This window comes from Meriones unguiculatus, chromosome 14 (assembly GCF_030254825.1).
Source record: "Meriones unguiculatus strain TT.TT164.6M chromosome 14, Bangor_MerUng_6.1, whole genome shotgun sequence".
NCBI classification, from domain to species: domain Eukaryota; kingdom Metazoa; phylum Chordata; class Mammalia; order Rodentia; family Muridae; genus Meriones; species Meriones unguiculatus.
In genome coordinates this window covers 52,447,498-52,469,629 of record NC_083361.1, presented here as the reverse complement: position 1 = coordinate 52,469,629, position 22,132 = coordinate 52,447,498, and the positions used below count along the sequence as shown (strand labels likewise).

The following is a 22,132-nucleotide window of genomic DNA, read 5'->3' as shown; positions in this document are numbered from 1 at the left end:
GGTTGAAGCCAGTTTGTACTGTAAAGCAAGTTCAGCACAGAAAGGACTGTTACACAGAGAAACCTTGTCTCAAAACACCAAAAACAAATAAACAAATAAAATAAAAAATATATACATATAAAGATGTTTTGGATTTTAAATATATATCAATGTATATAAAATTATAAATATATTTATAGATTATATTATGCATCATATTAAATATATTATATAACATTGTATTACATTATGTCATATTAATCATATAATATATATATGTAAAGTTGAAACATCTTCTTTAAAAGGTTTATTTTATTATTTTTTATTGAGTGGGTGTCTGTGTGTGTGTGTGTGTGTGTGTGTGTGTAGGTGGTGGGGCAGGTGTACACCCTTGTGTTGGCCAAGAGAGGGCATCCAATCCTCTGGCTTTCGAGTTACAGGCAGTTAGGAGGTACCTAGCATGGATGTCAGGACCTGAACTAGGTCCTTTGAAGAGCAGGAAGCACTCTTAACCACTAAGCCTTCTCTCCAGCTCCCTGAGGAATCTTTGTTTTTCAAAGGATATATGCACTCCATGGCATGGTTAAGAACCTTGTGAGCCTTTATTTATTTATTTGCTTGCATTTATTTATTTATTTGCTTGCACTTATTTATTTATTTATTTATTTATTTATTTATTTATTGTGTTAAAGAATAGAAACTTAGAGCCAGGATCAGTTAGCTAGTATCCTGACCCCATCCTGTGGTCTTCTGGGCACCTTTCTGAACTTCCAATGAGAAATCAGCCTTCTGGTGTGGGACTTTCTGCCAGCCTGAGGACCTGAGGAGACTCTTGTTTCTCTGAGTGAGGGAGACTATCAGGGCAAGACACAATGGGAACTTATATGCCTCAACTGGACCCCTGGGGTATATACACTTTTGTCCCAGAGAGCCCAACAGGCCAGCCTAGATCTTTCTAATTTACCCTCATGGCTCCTGGGAGTCAGGTGAGGAACTGTATGTCAGCTTCCTTAGGCTGGGGGTTCCTGCCAGGCAGGGGCCTGGCTCCTGTGAACTGGTAGCTCCTGCAGAGTACCCTGAGAGCACATATCCTTACACCAGGCAAAGCTGGGCTCAAGTCCTCTACAACTTGCTGCGCCAAATTCTACCATTCTCATCTCTAAGATGAGGCTTTTGATTTCTCACCCACAGGCTGTTGTATGGGCAGAATGTGCCATGCCCTGTGGAGCCCTCCAGTGCAGGGGGCAGGTCACCACAACCTCCATCACTACCCCAGTGCTGAGGGCAGGACACAACATACAGTGGGCACCGAACACATGGCTGTATCTGAGTCTTGGCACAGTTCTGTGCCTGAGAGCCCCAGGACTCCGTACTCTTCCCAAGGAGGGAAGGGTATTTCCTTAGATTTACCCCATCTCAGGAAATCAGAAGGGCGCAAATCAAATTTTGTCATGCGGATCTTCTTGCTTACTGTCACAACCCCTGGTGATTACATGCCAGAAGCTTCTTCACTTTCTCCATCCATGTAGGAAGTGTCCAGAGCATTTGCAAAAGGAGTTCACATTCCATCCAACACTTTTCCTCTAATCTGGTGTGTACACATGCCCATTCCAACTCTTCTTATCTTAGGTCATAAAGACTTTTAAAATCCATTTTATATTATTATTATTATTATTACCATTATTTTTATCATTATTTGTGTGTGTCTCTGTGTGTGTGTGTGCACGCACATGCACTGGCATGCGTGTGGAGCTCAGAGGACAACCTTTTGAAGTTGATTCTTTCCTTCTACCTTTAATGGGCTCCAGGGTTTGAACTTAGGCCAGCATGTTGTGAAGCAAGTACTTTTACCCGCTGAGCCATCTCACCGGCTTCATGATGATTTCCTCGGATAGTGTCTTCTCAAGCATATAGGAATGGGTGAGCAAATAACGGAATCAACTCATGCTTTACAAACATGTTAATTTTATTGAGTAGGCATCAAAGCTTCTCTTTATCAATTAATGGAGAAGCCATGTCACAGGGGTTACAGAGCTATTTTTACTTGAAATAATCTTTCATAAAAGAAAGAAATTAAATACTGTTCTTCTATAAAAAGTGCAGTAGTCATTACTGGAAGTTTTCCAAAATGAAAGCAAGATTTACTACATATTGCAAAAATTGGTTCAGTGCTTTAATACTTTACAAAGGAACAACCCCATCACCTTAGACAGCTCTTACAATGGGTTTCTTCACCAACAATGGACCAGATCAAAAAGAAGACTTGAGTGAAATTAGCATGAACACTCACATGTGGGTAGAAAGGATTTTGAACAACTTAGTCAAAGCATGATGACTTATGACCCATTTTTGCCTCACTGTTTTCCTTTGTCCAGAATAATGAAATAAATTGAAAGCAAAGCAGTCTATTTCATCCCCAAGTCAGTCAAATGAATCAGAGAGAGAGAGAGAGAGAGAGAAAATCCATGATGTTGTAAGACTAAACGGCCATCTAAAGGAACTAGGCAAGTACAGGTGAGGAAGTCCTTTGTTATAATCAGCTTCAGTGGCCCCAGTTACAAGGAGGCCACTTTGTCAAAAATGAAGGTGGCTAAGGTGCAGACTCTGTAGATGAGGCAGTGATGGCTCACCAAGCTTAGTCCCTGCTTGGACTCAGTTGAGGCTGCTTTCTGCTCCTAAGTGTGTTCCTTTATTTGTGTCACCAAGAGCCCAGTGTCTGCCACCTGGGGTTGTGGCAGAGCCGAGCTCTGTGGATTATATACTGGCCCTGTTGGAGGCAGGTTGGTCTCTGTGCACTGGGGTCTTAGACATCGCTGGTCTGTTTTGTACGCTCATACCTACACAATAATTTGGGTCATGAGTGAGTGTTGACAAACTGCCATCCTGCTCTCACTGCCAAGTCATACTTTGAATTCCGATGTGCTCAAACAGAGGCTAAAAGCTGGGCAGCCCCTAGGCACTTGCCAGGGAGACTAGTGTCTCCTGGGAAGCCACGTTCTTTCTGAGTCCTGGCAGGAGCAGGGGCCCAAGGTGTTTGGGTGGCAATGAAAGGAATGTTTATATTTTTGGCAATTCAAGTATGGGGACACACGTGCATGTGTCCATTTGCACAGCTGCAGAGGCGATTTCTGAGAGACATCACACCCGAGAGGAACCCTAAAGTATAGCATCCAGAGAGATGAAAGCAAGAACTACAGAAGAGGATTGAAGAGGACACAGCCACAAGAGGGTAGTAAAGTTCCGATGAGCAGCTTGTAACAGTATTTTGCCAGTGATTCTTAGAGGAAAATGAATTTGGTCAAAGGACCAGGAAGTAAACAGTGTGGTTAGGTAGCTGTGAAAACACCTGGCAGAGGAATCAGGCTCTGGGGCAGCTATCCCCTATGTGGGTGAGGTCGTCTGTCAGCGCAGGGCATCTTCATTTGAGTCTTGGGCCCGTGGAGGTGTGTGTGGCTTGGCTCTGCCCTTCCAGTGCACAGCCAGTGTTGAACCCACTGAGTCCCAGGGCTCTTGTCTCCCTCATCTGCCCCAGGTTATTAGAGTGATCAGTTCCCTCCCTCCCACTGCCCTACATTTTGGTGACTGGAGAAGGACTCCTTTATCTGGCCTAGGACGCCCGTGCCACTGTGTCTGGGACAGGGAGGACAGAAGGATACCCGGGAAACAATTAGAAAGGCTTCTTTGGGATAGTTGGGGTCTCCAGTGACATCGTAGCCTGTATGATGGGGCCCCCCACAGTGCACCTCCCTCTATGAGATCCCCAGTATGGGCTGTTGTCACCTCTGCTTGACCCAGAGTGCTCCCCCCACCGAAAGCAGCAGAGCACCCCCATGAGCAAGGGCTGGCTACAGCACCCATTCAGAGACTGACAGTGACCACTGCTGCTATCAGTGATAAGCTCTCATATCTAGTAAATTGGTGTCCCCAATCTTATATGCAAGGGAAGCAGAAAAATCAGGACTCGACGAAGGATGAAACTAACATTTTGTGGTATCATATCAAATTAGTGATTTTGTTTCTTTTCTTCGACCTAGAAACTTTTCTTTTACCTAGCGCCTAGCGTGTGTCAGGCACTGCTGTAGGCACCAGGACACGGCAGTGAACAAGACACATGAGAATTCCTGCCTGAGTGGAACTTACATTCTACAGTGACCTGGCATAATGAATAAAGGAGCAGCTAATACACACAGTGATCAGAGGCTGTGAGACGAAGCTGAAGATGCTATGAAGGGTAGTATATGTTAGCCTTTTAAATAACAAAGTTGGAGAGGGCCTTCCTTGCTGAAGGGGAGTGGTGAAGCAAAGATCAGCAGGCAGTGAGGAAAAGAATCATGACATGTGCAAAGGCCCTGAGGCCAGAGGGTGCCTGGTAGCTTTCGATGGCCCAGTCTCTGGCCAAGAACATAGTGGGTCTGGGCAGGTTTTTGCAAGGTCTTGGCTCTTACTATGTCGTGGGAAACTTTTCATGGAAAGCCATCCTTCGGAATGTAGAAACAGATTCTGAAATAACTCATTTCACTGCTTGCTCTTATTACATTACCAGGTTGCTTTGGTTTGGGGAAGATTCCATTTATATTCAGTCTTAAAACCATCTTAAGTTAGACAGATTATATATGTGCACACATACATCCTTGAGATACTCTTGGGAGAATAAAAGTTTAGCAGTGTGCATCATTTTATATATACATAATTAAGGTTTGTGAACTTTGTTTTTTAAAGTTTTTTTTTAATTAAAATAGTAAAAATCCAAATTTTAATGAATTACCTTGCAAAATTTTTAGAAACAGTCATATTGCTAGCATGATTGGGGATGATGGCTTCTGTGTTCGTCCTGTAATTACGTGTTGCACACCCATAGAGACTATACAGGCTGCAGGGTGTCTCAGGCATCTCTGTAGGGTGACCCCCTCACTTTTCTCTGCTAGCAATAGGTAGGATCTGGAGCCAACAGGAAGGAAGCTGAGGTCTCTGTCTGGAAGACCTATACTCACATGGACCAGTGACATTAGCAAAAGGGGAAGGATATTGAGAGTTCTTGATAGCTGCTACTTTAAGGCTTTTGGGAAGTGTCTGCCTGCTTCCTGGTGCCAGGAGTGTTGGTCACATCTGGATTTTTTCACAGTGCTTCTCTTCTAGGGCCAAGAGCAGGGGACTCTCAGCAGGCGCCCAGGCCATTCCTCCATGTCAAGGGGGTTAAGGCCAGAGCTAGCTCACTCAGACACCAAAGTACTTTCTCAATTACTAGAAGCCCTGGAAAAAAAAGAACACTGGAGGATTTGAATATGTAAAGTCCTCACTATGACAAGAGACAAAAAGCATGTCACGAACAAAGAAATCTCAAACATGTCGTAGGTTCTTTCAGCCTATACTTAAACAATGAGGACTCACACAATGACTCAAAGTCTCTTTTTTCTTTCACAAATTTTTCAACATTGATATCTACAATCCTGACCCCATCTTTGTTTGTTGTTGTTGTGTTTTTTTTTTTAATGAATGTGGAATATATTTTGATGGGAAGGATCTGTTTTTGCAGTTAGAAGAGTTTGCAAAATAAACTTATGGATGCTAAGGTGTGTGTGTGTGGGGGGGCTGGGTACAGTTGGCCCTGCTCCAGAGACCTGAGGTGTGTACTGCATGGGGACCCCAAGGCCTGCATTGGGATGGATTCTTTCATCTACTGTCATGCTGAGCTACTTATGACAATATGCTACCAGAACTTGTAAGTTAAGGAATTTTGGAGAACATTTTAACTTTGTAAAACAGTAGGTTCTAACGGCACTGGGTACCAATAGGTAAGGAAGGGGGGCAGAGCAGCTTAGAGACAAATTTTTCAACAACAAGACTGATGCAGCACCACAAACCCATACACAGAAAACAAACAAACAAACAAACAAACAAACAAAGTGCTCTGTTAAAAAGAAGACATTTACACGGTCCCAGCTCCAGAAGGTCCACACCAAAGCACTGAGACTCCACAATTCCACAGTGCAGCCCTGCCCACCTCAAGTTATTCTTCTAAGGGACAGCCCTATGAACATAAGGGTGCAAGGTATTGCTCTGTGGCACCTTCTGAGGATCATAGAAAAATAATTTATTTTGGATGGTTTAAAGTCGGCTTGTCAAGCTTGAGCGCGACAGTGCATGAAGTTGATAGACGGCATACACTGAAGAACGACTTCCCTTGCCAAAGTCATATGCGGGTGACGGAGATGTGGAATAAACGTCTGAAGCCATCTCCACAGGGATTCTTCTGGACACTTGCTGTCACTTACCCCACCCCTCAGAAAGTCTGGACAGATCAGACGGGGGACCCTACTCGCTGGGACTTTCTCTACAAAGGGCTGTCAAGTCAAAGAGGGCTGTTAGGAAACAACCCACCGGTTCCCATCTCCAGTCACTAAGCCTGGCCAGGGAGCACAGCATGAAGGGGTCTGTGGGTGCACAGAAACCGAACGTTCACACCGTATCGACTCTTGTCGCTTCTGCTGTTCTAATGCGGCACCGAAGCTGGGTTTCTCACCGAAAGCAATGGCTGTTCCTAGCCACGTGGGCTGTTTGGAGGAGGGCACCAGCCGGTGCTCCGCCTTGTCCAGCTGAGACCAAGCTGGGGGGACTGCTGGGGTCTTATCTTTGGCCAGGAGAGCAAGGCTACATGCTGGGTCTATGCCCTTGGCTTTTCTGCATGGAACATTCATCATCAGACTGGGGAGAGGGAGAAGTGACCTGACAGTGACGTAGATAAGAGTCTGCCTCCACTGTTCAAGTGCGCACAGCCACTATTCCGTTTGGGAGGGTTTTTGCTATGACAACAATCTACTTTATTTCTCAATTTGCCCTACCTACTATTTGTTTTTCTGGCAGAGGGCACGAGAAAGAGAAAAGATTTGCATAGCCAACTTCGAAAAATTTCTAGTTGGCTGTTTTTAACATCACAGTATGAGAAAGACAAACATGAATTCCTGCCTCCAGTGTAGACGCCCTGGGGTTCTGAACACACACTGGAACATTAGTTGGGTTGTTAGACTAGGCCTCTGTGCTAGAAGCAGAGGCTTCTGTGACCTGCAGCTTTGGGGGCGGGGTGGGGGGCTGAAGCAGCTGCTCAGGTGATGTGTTATAAAGAAACTGCCCCTCCCCCTCAACCACTGCCACAAACCCTCTCAGTGAGAGATCATTTCGAGGATCACTTTGTTCTTTTCTGAGCAACAAAAGAAACCCCAGGATCATCCAGGCCATGGGTATTAGTAACCACCACACATTTCAAGCATCTTGTTCAGCATGAAAACCAAACTTTGAAAAAAAGAAAGATGCTACTTAATAACTCTGATTTAAGGAACCACTTTATGCAAAACCTCAATACATTACTGAAGGCTGTGGCGTAACCAAAAATGAAAAGAAATTACTCACAGGAGATACTCAGTTATTTTATTATCATTTTCCAAACAAGTAAAAAAAAATTCCCTCCCCATCTTTTGAAAATTTTAATTTTTGCTTTTGCTGCTCTGGTTGTCACGGGGATGAAGCATCCTTTCCGAGGGAGAGGCTGGCTCCAGGGAAGGTGTGACCCATTTCCTGCACTCTCTGAGGCTAAGCAGGTGCTTTCTCCTGTTTTAGGGTTTTCAGGGGCTAGTCTAAAGCTCTCACAGGTATGAATGTGTGGCTTTGTTAGTGAGGATTTTACCCATCTTACCCATATTTCCTGGAAGCAAGCTAGCTCTTTAGTGAGGACTAGCTCCTCAGTGTCCTTGGCCAAGAACAGTGGTCTGCAGAGGTAATCTTGGAAGGAAAGGCTGCATATTGCTGCTCAAAACAGGGTAGCTAAGGGCACATTATTATTTTTTAAATTTTCCTCAAGAAATGTAGGAGGCACCAAAAAGGAGACTGTTCAGAGACTGGGCTGCTCCCTCGATGTGGCATGGAGCCAGGAGCAGGGCCACCTGCCCTGGGAAGGATCTCCACCAGCAGAGAGCCCTTTAACCTGGCTGAACCCTGACAGACGCAGGTGGGGGAGGAGTGGTTTCTTTCCCTCCCAGCCTCTCGGCCCCTACCCTATGGAAGGAGGCCAGGCTGGGTTCAAAGCAGCCCAACGGGGGCTGACACAGTGACCAAGGGGTCAATTCTGTCCCCTCCTCTGGGGCACGGGTGTGATATCACCTCCTAAGGGGCCCTCCGTCAAGAGTCCACTGTACATACGTCTTCAAAGGAGACATGAGCAGCCTGTCATGCTGGCTCATGGGCGGGCCGATCCGATTGTAAGTTCAGGACCCTGCTTCTCTGCATCCCGAGCGTCTCTGGGAAGCCCCTGTCACCTGAGCTGCCCGGCACTGGGAGCGATCGCTACGCCTCGCCGTGCCCTGAGAGGTAGGTTGTCCGGTGCCCATTCTGTGGTCGCCCGCGGCTTGGATGGCAGTGTGAATGTTGCTCGAGCCAGGGGGCCTTGGGAGGAGGGGCTGCTTATGAGATGGAGCTGGGGAGTCCTAAGGGGCCAGCGTCAGCGGGTAGCAAGGTGCCTGCTGGAGGTCTCCAGGGACCCAGATGGGAAGCAGGTGAGAGCAGGGCTGCGCGTTTGCTTCTAAACCCCGCGTGCTACCAATCGCACGCAAATGACCGCTACTTGGAAGAGGTCAGTCCCTAGGTTAGGGAAAAAAAAAAAAAAAAAAAAGAAAAAAAAAAAAAGCATGTAAAACACTCCCTTCTAAAAACAAAGGGCTGCGATTTTCTTTATTTCTCGTATAGAGGAACAAAAATACTCTTGCAATGGCTATTGAGTTTCCACAGGTACGAGGCAGATGCTAGGCTAGCACACCCACTTCCAACAGTATGACTTGTTTCCTATCCGTCTGCTACCTGAGTGGCATCAGTGTAGGTTCAGGCACCATTAGGAACGTTTGACCAAACACGTACACGGCACTGACCGAGGAGGCGCCGGCCCTTCGGCTGCCCAGAGCAAGTAAAAAAGACCCACGGGATGGAAAAGCAGTCCCGGGCGGCTCAGGGCCGCGCCGCGCGCGCCTCGCGCCGCCGCCGCAGCTCCTCGCGGTAGCAGTAAGAGCAGAAGTGCTCGGTCTCCGCGCGCCCGTAGAACGCGCAGTTCTCCCGCTGGCAGCGCCGCTGCGCGGGCCCGGGGCCTCCTCGGCCGCCCTCAGCGTTCGAGCGCGCGGCCGGCGGCTCGGCGTCGGCGAACTCCAGCCCGTCGCGGGCCGCGCCGAAGCCGTTGCTGTAGGTCTGCGACTTGGGTTCCGCGGGGCCCGGGGCGTCCGCTCCCCCGGGCGCCAGCGACTCCACCGTGTTGACCGTGCGCAGCGCGCCGCGCGCCGGGCTGTAGCTCTGCGACCACAGCGAGCGGTTTTGCTGCGGGTAGGTGGCGCACGGCCGCAGCGCGCCCACGGCCGGCGCGCACGCCTCGTCCCGGGCCGCCGCCTGCACGTGGATGACGCTCTGGCGCGCGGGCGCGGGAGGGCTGCGGCCCGGAGCCGGGCCGCCCGGGCAGGTCCCCGCGCGCCGCGCGCCGCCGCCCGAGCCCGGGGACGCCGCGCCGCCCGCCGCCCGCGCGGCCCGCGAGCTCGCGCCGGTCCCGGGGCTCGGCCGCTCCTTGAGCTTGAGCACCAGCTGCGTGGGCTGCGCGGCCGGCGGGCCCGGCGAGGCGCGCTCCGGGCCCGGCGCACCCTCGGCCTCGGGCCTGCGCGCCGGCCGCTTGGCCGTGGCGATGGCGGTGGCGGCGGCGGCGGCGGCCGCGGCGTCCCGGCGCCGCTGCTCCTGCTCCGCGCTGAAGCGCTCCTGCGCGCTGGTCAGGTAGTAGCCGATCATCTCCTCGTGGAACTGATGCCGGTGGCTGGTGAGCAGCAGGCCGGCGAAGATGAATTTGCGCTCGCCCTGCATGGCGGCGCGCAGGATGTTGAGGCTCAGCTTCACGTCCGTGCTGTACTTCCAGGCGTCGCCTTTGGACCCGCCGCCCTTGTCGGCCGGCGACGTGCCCGCCGCCTTGTCCGTGGGCGATGGCGTGGTCTTCTCCGACGGCGAGGTGCTAGCTGACGCTCCCGATTCCTCTTTGCTGCCCTTTCGCGACTTGGACTTTTTCTCCTTGCTGCGCTCGGCGCTGTCGCCGTTCTTGCCATTGGCGGAGTTGGCACGACCCATCTTACCGTGCACCAGGCCGCCAAGCCCCCCCATATTTTTCTTCAGCTTGATGCCCAGCGTCTTGCTGAAGCTGCCCAGCTTGTTGGCCACGGAGTCCGCGCGTGTCTTGTCCTTGTCCTTGCGCTGTTTCTCCTTCTCCTTGTCCTTACCGTTCTTGCCATTATTGCTGTTGGAGTTGCTGCACACAGAATCGCGGTCCGAGTCCAGCGATTCCGCCAGGGACTGCACATCCTCCCCTGCTGAGGCTGTTGGAGACTCTGGCTGTGCAAGGGGAGCCTATGGGAGAAGGACGGCAGGAAGGAAGGTGGTTACAGAAGAGCTGTCCCCGTGTATGCCCCACGAGAACACAGGTGGAGCTGAGACTGGGACACTGGGGTTTCTCTGTGAGCTCTCTGCTGCTCTGGGGGTTGGGGGATGCCTGCCTGAGAAGGATGGAGGTGTTTATGGAACAGGAGCCCACAGAGTCCTCATCTGTTGCAAGGCACTCAGATGTTGGCAGATCTGCTCTGGGAGGGACCGCATACCTTCAGCGCCATCCTTTGAGGGAGGATGCAGGAATCATCTCTAGGAATTCATAGAGACCTAATAGTCTAGAATCCCAAGTGGATGAATAGAGGTAGAATGCCCATAACCCGACTGGTGTGGCATTCCAGAGCTTCAGTGTATTTTATGGAGAAACACCAGCTCCACACTCTGGCCTCCCTCCCCAGCCAGGCCACTGGCACCATTAGAAACAGGTTCCGGGTCTCTGATGCTTCCAGTGAGGATGTGGGAGGACACTAGTGAAGAAATGTCTCGGGGAATAACCCGGATGACTCTGCCTAAGGTTCAGCCAATGAGGAGGGCAAGAGCATGTAGACTATGGCTAGGCCAATCTCTGGGACAGGTGACGAGCCTGAGAAGGCTGTGGGGAAGGGGCATGGTGGGTAGGCATTTGCCATAGTTCCTCCAAAGAGGAGCCTTCCTGGTGATGAGAGTCGTTGGGAAGGCAGCATCCCTCGCGCCAGCGTTTGGGAGTGTCGGGCACTAGCACATGCCTGAACAGGCTTCTGTGGTTTCCAGAAGAGATGGGAAAAGCCATTGCTCTTCACTTTCTTTTTGTCCTCTACTCAAGCAGGTTCCTGAAGGATGGCCCTCAGTGGCTAGGTCACTAGAAGCCTTAGCTGGCAGAACTGGACTCACGGAAATCTCTCCCCACGCTTGGGTTTGGAAGGAGTGTGGGGTCATAGGTTGGTTGTTTGCCAGGGACACTAAGGGGTACAAGCTCTAAGGCTGAAACGGGGAAGGGAGCCCAGTAAGTGGAGAGCTCAGACTTTGTGCCCCTCAGCAGCGGGGTTGTCTGCTGAGCTTTGAACTTGAGAGGGAGGTCACCAAGGCCTGGCCAAGCACCCCTCTCATTGTAGGGCAGAGATGTTCCCAGCTGGAAGGTTCTGGTTCTGGATTTAGGGCTGCTGCCATTGCATACCACGTGGGTGCTAGAGAGCGTCATCCTGGGCACAGTGACAACTTCCAGCACGGAAGAGGCAGAGGACTCTGCCACCAGTTGGCTTTCCCTGGTGCCCTCAGGAACGCAGCGAATCAGAGCCACGTGGGGGCGCCCTACTCGGATGATGTCCAGGTGAAACGGAAGTGAGCGATCAGAGCAGTAGGGCAGGAACCTCTCAGCGGGATCTCTTCTTTCAGTACTTAGACCCGCTGGATGTTTAAGTAAACGGATGCCAGGGAGGACCAATTATTTGCAAGCAATTTTCACAAATCCTTTCCCTGGGAGTTCCCTCCCGAGATTATGAAAACATCAGTCACACACTTAAAAAGAATCTCTGACCTTCTGCCAGCGGGTGTAGCCCAATGGTTCCCCCAGTCAGGCGTTTCCCCCAGCCCCCCTCCCAGCGAGGGACAGGTGGGTGGCTTCCCACTTTCTGCCAGCTCCAACAGAGGCCCCCTCCGCCTCGGGGAGGGGAGGGGGCACCCTGTGGACTTGTGCCGTCGATTCCCCAGCTTTTTTCTAAGGATCCACACAGGATTATAATTAATTCCGCTCTGCCGCGGCACATTTTGTTCTGATCTCAGCAGAGATAGTTTTGTTATGACTTGCCTACGGTTTGTTTTGTTTTGCGAGTGGGCGTGTTTATTCCTCTTCTGCTGTGCGAAATAGGAGGGGAAAAAACCTTAACTCAAGTGTGGTCTCTCTCTCTCTCTCTCTTACACACACACACACACACACACACACACACACACACACACACACGCTCCCACTGGAACCAACAGGAAGTGTTTGGGCTGGGAGCTATAGTGACGGGGCCGGGTCCTGAGACGGGACGGCTTGGGGCTCCCGGGCGGCGCCTAGCGCTGGTGTGTAGGGACAGTCAGCAGGACGGTGCAGTCACGGCCGGCACCGCGCAGAGCGGCCGCTGCGGGGCACTGGGTTGGGGCTCCATGCACTCAAGGCTGCTCACCCGGGTCTCTGAGGGGATGCGGATCCACGTCACATTCATGTAGCTGTGTAGAAGGTTCAGCTTGGCTTCTAGGGACAGGATGAGGCTGACAGAAGAACACAGGCGACACGCGCTCACTCGCCTGCACGCGCAGCCCTCTCTGCCCCCCAGCCCCCAACAGGAGCCCCGCCACCGTTCTCCCGCGGGGGTGGGGTCGGACTGTGGGGGCAGGTCTTACTGGGCTAGCCGGGCATTGTCGTTGTCGTCTTTCCCCCACTCCCAGTCTTTCCCCGGGTCCACCGCAAAGTGCAGGGGCAGCAGCTTGTGCTCCGAGTCCGTTAGAGGGATCACAGCTGAAACAAAAGAGAGGAAGGCACCGTGGCAGGCAGCCCACCCGCCCGCCAGGAGGCCCGCGAGCACCAGCAGAGCTCGGAGCTCTGGGAGAGAAATTCAAGGCTAGCTGTCCTGGTGACAGGCAACCCAACGGAGACAGGTAGACACAGAACTTGAATACCAAGAGTGTAAGACCCTAAGGTTTCAAAATCTGTCCCATTATGTAGACGAAGAGCAAGCAGGTGGACTGGCTGGGTGTCTCTGTGTTAGAGGGCAGACTTCCCTCTGCGTGTCAGGATGCGAAAAGGCTATGGCTGCCTCTGCCCCCAGGCCGGGGAGGCGTACTGGGGGAGGCGGCTTTGGAGTGGCCTGCTCCTTGTCTCCATTTCCTCTCAGGGAAGGGCAAGGTTTGTCAGTCAGGAGAGGCATGTGCTGAGCTCTACTGCAGAGCCTGGGGGGGGGGGTTTGGTGTGGAGTGGGGGCTGCAGACCCCCTGACCCAGCTCCCAGGGCACAGAAGCAGGCTCTCACACAGGAAGCATCTGGTGACATGTGGGAAAGGCAGCCTGACCGAAGGCCAGGCAGTGCTGGTCTAAAGTCCCTTTAAAAGGGGAGTGGGGATGGGAGCCTCTGTGGGGTGGTGATTGGGTGGGGGTCTGGCCTGCTGTTCCTCAGCAGAATTCATTCACCACCAAGCATCTGGACAGAAGCACAGCAGCTTTAGAGATCAGGGTTGGTGGGGGTGGGGGTGGGTATCTACAGGTGTGCTGACGTCTGACAAGAGTTCTGAGGGGTCCCGGCTACCCAATAAATGGAATCTTCAATGTCACACCTGTCTTCGCTCTCTTAAGGCTGTTGCCAGGAAGAAGTGGGGAGATGGTTTCCAAATTCCCACCTTTCAAATAAGTACAGGTCTCCTTATGTCACTCCATTTTGTATGCCCCACCCCTCTAGAGTATCATCAGCAGAGAAACTCAGCCCAGGGCCTCTGGAAGCTGCTTTGTTCCTTTGCTTGCCACAGACCATGATTCATGCTAGCAGTGCCATGGCAAGAACAAAAAGGCAAACAAAACACAAAACCCGGGAGTCAATTCTGCAAAGTTTGAGAAATTGGATACGACTCAATACTGCCCTCTAGTGTTTCTAAAGGAATTGTAGGCGCAAACCGCTCCCTTCCTCTTCCCATCTCTCTAAACAGATGAAAGGCAGTTTTGCTGATTATCAGCCAGCTCAGGGGTTTTACTTGAGTGTGGCCAGGGATGGAGCAGCGCAGGCATGGTCTGAAGGTGGAGGGGGCAGGGTCATTTCAGCTTCTGCTTTGATGTAGCAGTCCCTTCTCAGGGCTGAGCTCAGGAACTGGTCTCCCTCGGGCGATGGCCAGAAGCCTGTCCTTTATACCATCATGCAAACATTGAGGCCTTAGCCTGGCTTCCCACCAGTGCCTGGGGGCAGCAGAGGTGATCCTTACCCACACTGGGTCCAAGACTCACGAGGCAGCGAGGTCTCCTAGGGCTCTGTACTGTATGCAGAGGCCCAACACAAGGGTCCAATCAGGACGGAGGACAACGTTGTAAATATGCATCCTGTGGATCTTGAAATCAAGGTGTTTTGGACAACAATAACCTACCAGGAGAGCAGCTCCTGTGGGTATAATCTGGGCATTCTGCCTTTGGCTGTTGCCCCTTTACGGGGCAGAGCTGGTTGGAAGAACATGTCTGCTGTGGCTACACTTTGCACCCTCTTAGTATGGGGGCGGGGTGGGGTGGTTTGCATAGCTGGGTGCATAGGCTGTGAGTGAAGCAATGTGTTAAATTCTGGGGAAAAGTCTCTGCTAGTCCCTTGTTAATGGCTGTGTTTATGTGGGAGCCCAACCTGTGTGTCGTTAGCCACTGTGGTTTGGTTTTGTTCCTCCAGGAAGAGAAAAGGGAAACCCACCAGCTCTGATAGGCTCCTGTCTGCAGAACTGAGCATGGTGTTCACAAAAAGGACGGGCGAGGGGCTGGAGGAACGAGTGACTCAGTTGGTAAACTCCCTTGCAAACATTATGTTCAAGCCTATTAAAGGCTGGGTGCAAAAATCTATGCCTCTTACCTAAACTGGGACATCCGACCTTTCTTACTTTCTTGTTATAGTATACCCTCAGCAGACGGGCTGGACTGGGTTCCTGGCTTGTCCAGTCTGAGAAGACAATGGGCACACAACTGAAGATTCTAGTACTGGCTACTTAGAAAGAGCTTGACAGTCTGTCTTGGGGTGAGGGGAAAGGTCGTGAGTGAGGGACTGGAGACATGTGGCTCATTCCTGATATCTAGAGTGTGTGATGCTGCCTGTTTGAGGGCTGAGAGAAGGTAAGCCGGGGCAACTAAAAAATGGGTCCTCGCCATGGGCATCAATTGCACTTCATGTCTGCCTCATTGTTACACAGAAAATTCTCCAGCTGCTTCACCAAGGCAAACAAATGACGTCGTGGCAAGGCACCCTCTGGTGGCAAATGTCAGTACTAGCAAAAGCTTTCAGAACACACCAGAGAGCATTTATTCTTTGGTTTGCTTTGGAAAGAGCTCTCTCTTACTTTTAACCTGCAAGTCTACTGACAGTATCTCCAACTAGCCCTTGAGGATTTAGAATATTCATTTTACAAATCACAAATGGGCATTTCTACTTGAGATGCTTGCCATTACAGTAATAAAGCTGCAAATTCTCAGCTTATCTTTCAGCCTGCCCCTGAACTGATGGCTCAGCCAGTCTCAGTGCCTCAAATTCTAAGGAAAGAAAGATGCCTCAGAAGCAAGATGGAGACACCTAAGAGGGGCTGACTCAGACCCCATAGGAAGAACTGAGCTAAAAGTTTTATACTCAGGGAAGAAGAATGCAAGCCAGTGAAGTTATATAGACCCTTCCTCCAGGAAGAGAAAAGGGAAACCCACCAGCTTGATAGGCTCCTGTCTGCAGAACTGAGCATGGTGTTCACAAAAAGGACAGGTGAGGGGCTGGAGGAATGAGTGACTCAGTTGGTAAACTCCCTTGCAAACATTATGTTCAAACCTATTGAAGGCTGGGTGCAAAAGTCTATGTCTGTAATCCCAGGGCTGGGGACATGGAGACAGGAGGACCCAGCACCTGCTGGACAGCCAACTGAGGTAAGTCAGAAAGCTCCACATTTGGCAATAGACCATGTCTCAAAACACAAGGTAAAGAGTGACTGAGGAAGATACAATACTGACCTTTGGTTTCCATAAACACAAATACCTGGGTGCACCCTCCACCTCCCCCATCCCCATCCAAGATGGGCTGAAATTCCCTGAAAGTGTTCTCTGCAGAGCTGAGGTCAACAGACACGGCTACTCTTAGGACAGTGCTCTATGTCACCATGCTTAAGCAGGTATCTCATTCAAGCACTGTGTCTCTGTCTGTCAGGAGGGTGTGACCACAGACACACATATCTGTGTCCTGACAGATTTCAACATGCACTCTAAAAAAAGGGGTGGTGGTGTGCCCGTTTCCAGGAATGAAGTGATTTCCTCAGTCTTTCCTGTCTTAGAAAATGACTTTCAGGAAACATAAAGTAACAGCAAGAACAACATAAACCTAAGAGGAAGAAGAAAAGTCATGAACACATGAATATGTTGACAAGACTCTAACACAGGTGTGCATGCATGAAGCTGTTCTCTTCTGTTTGAGAAAGATTTTATGTCTCCTGCATGTCATGGAGTTATTTTACTAGATGTAGAATTTGAGACTGCAGTTTTCCCCCAGTCTTAAGATACCACTCTGTTATCTTTCACCTTACCTGCTTCATGAAAGTCATTATGATGCTAGAGACAATGGTAGAGGGCTTAATTCTCCATAAAGACACAGAAACACAACATAGAAGCATGCTTTTCACATTGTCTCAGTTTTAAAGCAACTCCCCTTTATCTGCATCCCAAGACCCTCCCAGTGGGTCTTGGCATCAACTTAAGACACAACCAAGGTGTTGTAACTATTGGGGATTGAATGTAAGATAACGGATTCATGTTGTAGACAGAGAGGAAATATGGACACCAGGTAGGATTTGATACCTTATTTTAGAGAGAAGAAATTGAGTATCAAAGAGCAAAGCTAGAAATAAAACTAACAACAGACAAAAAAAAAAAAAAAAGCTTACAACAAACTACAACGGACGAGAAGAACACCTTTGAAAGATTCACAGCCAAGTAAAGGATCTGTGAACATCAAGATGGACCAGTCTTAATCAGCCAAGCTGCAACAAAAAGAGGAAAGGTTGGGTAGGAGGCAGACCACCCAGGAGCTACAGGTCAGTGACAACCAACTTACGATCGGTGTCAGTGTCACTCCGGAGAGATGATAGAGGAGGCAGAGAAAATACTAAATCACATACAAAACAAGCAAACCCACCACAGACCAGGGAAGCCATAGAACATCACTAGGGAAAATTACAGCAGCACTGCCACAACATAAACACTCCGTCCCCACAGCATATTAAACCCCGGAAGCAAAGACAAAGAAGAAAAAGACAAGGTAGATACAGAGAAAGGAGGATAAGAATTGAGCATGCCGTCCAATGGTAGACAGATAAAGCAAACGGGTTGTATCTTTAAAGGGATGAAAGAAAAACTGCTAATTATGGCTCTAGCAAAGAGCTCTGAGACATAAAGGTGATCCAAAGGCCTTCCCAAACCCCCAAAAGCCAGTTCACTGCTTGCTGATCTGCACTGAGGAGTACCAGAATCTCACAAGAAGAAGGAAGGTAACAACACTGATGGCTTGAATTTATCTAGAGTAATGGCAGGGTGATAAATGAAGGTGAAGATAAAGTTCTCCTTTTTCTTCCTTTTAGTAATTCTGAGATAGCCAAATCTCTGCAGCCAAGAGAGCAGTGCCGTATCTTGTCCACAGTGAGGGAGAGTAAGTTAGTGCAGAGAGTGAGAGGATTCTGGGGTACCATTTTACACAACCCAGGAAGTAGAAACTATCACTTGAAAATAGAATTTCTTTAGAGATTCTATTTGTACACCCTGGGTAAATTGCTAATAACTGAATATTGGTAGGTAAATAACCTAGGAAAATAGTCACCAACTACCACAATTAGCCTGAAACAGGATGACAGAAAACAAAACAAAACAAAACAAAACAAAACAATGAACAGATGTAGCAAGGGGAAAAGACTAGTAAAGGATATTATATATTCATATAATTAAATGGGAACACTCAACACTGCCAAAAGATAACATTGTTAGACTGGGATTAAAGCAAAGCATATCTTAAGCCTGCTCTATCTACAGTAATTCCATTATGAATCTAAAGACATAGAGAGTTTCAAAGACACTCTCCAATACTAGGGAGAACCACCTAACACCAGACAAAGAAGAGTTCAGAAAAACAGTTACAAAGGACCATTACATAATGGCAAAGGGGCCAGTTCTCCAAACAGACAGACACGAAAACTTCTAAATAAATTGTTTCCAGGTGCACACAGCAAATGCACTAGCTACCTTACCTCCATCTCATAGGCCCAGTGAATGTCTGAACAATAGTGCTTACCCTCTCACATACTGTATTTTTTCCTATGTGAACATACCAGTGATGGAGTTTAATTTGTAAATTAGTCACAGTAAGAAATTCACAGCAGTAGCTAATGAAATACAACAGTATAAAATATACTGAAATAAAAGCAATGTGAATGTGGTCTCACTGCTGATTTCTGGAATTTTCCATTTAATATTTTCAGACTATAGCTGAGTGTATGTAATGGAACAACAGAAAGTGATCTAGGGATTGGGGGGTGTTCTACTGTGCTAACAAACATGAAAGGAGAAAGGGAAAACGTGTTTTTACTCACCACTTGGCCACCTTTGTCTTAGTTACTGACAGAATGTCTGCCCACCCATTGGCTTGTGCTCTACCCTAAGTCCCACTGGCCCAGAAGCACAACGTGAGCCTGGAGAGAAGCCAGCAGCTGTCAGCTATGTGGAGTGAACTGGCTGTGGGCTTGGAAAGGTAGGGAAATAGGAGTGCGGCCAGAGGCCAGCCTCTCCTTCAAGCCCTGCCCATCCTCTCCCAAGCTACACAGCAGGCGTAGGCACCCAGATCCCTCACCAGGCTTCCTGAAGAGTCCATGCTGCTTCTCTCTGATGACCATGGTTGCTATGTCATAGGTGTCTGGTGCATAGAACATTTAGCCAGCATCATTTAACCGAGGTACACACCAAGGACACCCTATGCAGGTACACGTCACGCCACCTACTTTTACATGAGCCGGGAGCTCGGGACTGTCCTTAGGGCTGCCTGCTTCTTTCACCTGAGGGCACTGCCAGCAGTGCAGGTCTTTTCATTTCTGAATGGTTTCCAGTGCCACTCGCTCAAGCTGTTGTGACAGAACACCGCAGACTAGGTGGCCTATAAGCAACTGAAAAATTTTCTCTCTTGGTTCTGGAGGCTAGAAATCCAAGGTCAAGTTGCAGGTAGACTCAGTGTCTCCCAATGGCTTGCTCCATGCGTGCAACCTAGCATAGAACCCTGCAGCCAATAAGTTCATCCATAGACTCTGGCTTCTCTTGACTCTTTTGTGAAGTTTGTGGGCCAAGAGTCAGGTGTGCCAAAACATGACAGCCTGGTCTACCAACTAAAAGTCCTGGTGCCCCTACCCTGGCTTCTCTCCCTCCATCGGGTGGTGGTGGAGTGTGGGGAGGTGAGGAAGCTACGAGTAGATGTATAAAGATCGAAGTTGTTAGTGACCAGGCACAGCCAAGTCAAGAACCAATGCCTCAGACCCATGGGAAATTAGCAAAAGCATCTCGTGCCAGGCCCAGAATGGCAACATGTTCCTCTGGTCCAAGTACAAATCTTTACAAATGAGTGGTTGGTGTGCAAGTACTAATGTTTACGAACAACCGACTAGTGTATGCAAAAACTAGCAACTGCAGCTTCCCCAGTGTTTTTAGCCCGAGACTGGTGGCCTCCTCTGGAGACGCCTCCTATGAAGACTAGCTGACTCCTCCAACCCGTGCCGTACGTGACAATCACACCAAGGTTCCATTTGTAGTGTGGCTGGCATGGCTTCATTAAAGCGCACACACCCAGCAATTTCTGTATACATGTCTATCATTTCTTACGGGTCTGCCTTTCCTTGCTGCCCCTGGTCAAGTCTAGATGTCAAGCCACGCAGGAAGTGGTGCTGGTGTGCCTTGCAGACTTTGTACTCCACAGTGTGCATGCTGTGGGCTCTAAGGAGGAACGGCAGAGGAAAGTGGTCCTGTGAGGCCCAGCAGCGCACTGCCTCTCCCGAGACTCTCCATGGCACCTGGAAGACTAAGAACGGCGCTGAAGACACACTAAGTGCAGGGACACTGCAGGGAACGTCCTGGCCTCTCAAGCCTCTTTGCCATCGCAGACCATTGTCTCACAAAACTTCTCTTACGTATTTGCTGCATTACTATACCCACACAGGCCAGTCTGATTGGTATATGATTAAAATAAAAAAATCTGAGTAAATATCACTTTGGTTTAGAACACTGCACTGACAAAACTATATTATACATTTTTATTTAAGCGAATGTTTAATAACTCTCATATGTGAGGACAGGTATCTAGTGGGAAAGAGATTGTTTTTGATGGTTGGTAGCCACTCCTGTAGGAAAAAGCACAACTTACTGTTAACTGTACTGGGAGTAACAGCATGAGGTCAGGGTTGGAGTTGTGACTCAGTAGTAGAACATTAGTCCCTGGGTTGGGTCCCAGTATTGAAAAAAAAAGTTCTAATTTATTTGGCCTGGGGAATACTAAAACACGGATTAATGTTTGTTCTTCCTGCGGCTTCCACATGACATGTAGCTGACAAGCTGTTACGCACTTACTGGCTCCCCCAGAACTCTGGATGCCTCATTTTTATAAGTATGTGTTGTGTCTAAGAGACACGGTCACCAGCTGCTCTTGGTGAAGCTCTTCTCAGGTTGTGTTGACTTTCTGTTGCAATAAACAAATCGTAAACCTGACCATCTGCCGGCCTCCTCCCAGAGTCTGAAGCTGCCCCTTGCTGACCTTAGCTCCTCTCCCAGTCTCTGACCTGACCCCCCAGGGAAGGGCATTGGGACACTCCAGGGTGTCTTGACTTCTGTGTTTCCCAGCTGTTTGCATTCAGGAGGGCTGTCGAGGGCAGCAATCACCTCACATACTGCCCCCACAGTAGCCCTTGTGAGGTAATGTGGCCCTGATCCCCATCTCTATCACGGAAGACTCCTACCTCACTACGTCAGAGTGCTGTGTGACTCCATGCAAGTGCTGACTTGAGACACCACCTCCTAAGGCCCCTCTCTGGCGCTTGCACACCACTCATTTACAGGAAGGCCTTTGAAGGCCAAGTCTCCCCACTCTACTCATCTGCCACTATAATGCTGTGTGACTGTGGCCATTCCCTGGAGATAGGCTCTCTTTCCTCACCTTCTTCCTCTGTAAATCGGGGGTGGAAGGCTAAGAAGTCACCCTTGGAAAGAACTTAGAACCTAACCTGTGCATGGAAAGCACATGAAATGAGATCCACCAGAGCCTACGTACTCAGCCCTGTGTGGAGGAACCTGCCATCCTAGCCCAGAGCCAACTCGTGGGGACAGAGAACGCCTGCAGCCTCTGTACCCAGTGCTGTGAGACAGGGTAAGGCTGCACACGTCTTCTTGGGCACTCTGCCGGGACTGGCTGGTATTTTGGGAAATCTTGCCATCAAATGCAAACTCTGTTTGGGACCCATGTAACCATCCATCTGTGATGAAGGCACTCTGATATGCCAGTGCCACATAGGGTCTGAGTGTCCACATGTTGCACATTAGCTTACCAGACATCAGTGCTATTTGGATAAGTGGTCTACGTTTGTTGGCTTTTTGTCAACTTGGCTCAAGCCGGGAAAAGGTTTCTCAGTTTAGAGAATGCCCCATCAGATTGGCCTGTCGACAAGCTTGTGGGACATAGTCTTGGTTACTAATTCATGTGGGAGGACTGGAAGGCCCAGTCCAAAGACGATGATGCCCCTGGCAGGTGTTCCTAAGTGGTATAAGAAAGCGAGCTGAGAAAGCTATGGAGAGCAAGCCAGTAAGCAGCATTCCTCCATGCTCTGTGTTTCAGTTTCTGCCTCCAGGCTCCTGCTTTGATTGAGTTCTGCTCTGACTTCCCTAATGATGCACTGTTACCATGATGGTAGATCAAAGCAAAACAAGCAAGCAAGCAAACAACAACAGCAACAGTAAAACAAAGCAAAATAAA

General features: G+C 49.5%; 1 protein-coding gene and 1 long non-coding RNA gene across 10 annotated transcripts in view; one reads left to right on the top strand and one right to left on the bottom strand.

Annotated features, from left to right (window-relative positions):
* Positions 1-1,939: 1,939 nt before the first annotated feature.
* Positions 1,940-22,132, bottom strand: part of Otud7a (OTU deubiquitinase 7A) — a 313,145-nt gene continuing 292,952 nt past the window's right edge. For all 9 annotated transcript variants that reach the window (XM_060367259.1, XM_060367261.1, XM_060367260.1 and 6 more), the window contains 3 exons: positions 12,787-12,901; positions 12,570-12,654; positions 1,940-10,389 (listed from right to left, as the gene is read on the bottom strand). In XM_060367259.1, the coding sequence (XP_060223242.1) occupies positions 8,968-10,389; positions 12,570-12,654; positions 12,787-12,901 (1,622 nt within the window). In that variant the 3' untranslated portion in view covers positions 1,940-8,967. The remainder of the gene's footprint in view (positions 10,390-12,569; positions 12,655-12,786; positions 12,902-22,132) is intronic.
* The window catches only part of LOC132647214 (uncharacterized), a 39,951-nt gene continuing 26,040 nt past the window's right edge, over positions 8,222-22,132 (top strand). Inside the window, exon 1 of the long non-coding RNA XR_009585547.1 lies at positions 8,222-8,337. This is a non-coding gene — a long non-coding RNA (uncharacterized LOC132647214). The remainder of the gene's footprint in view (positions 8,338-22,132) is intronic.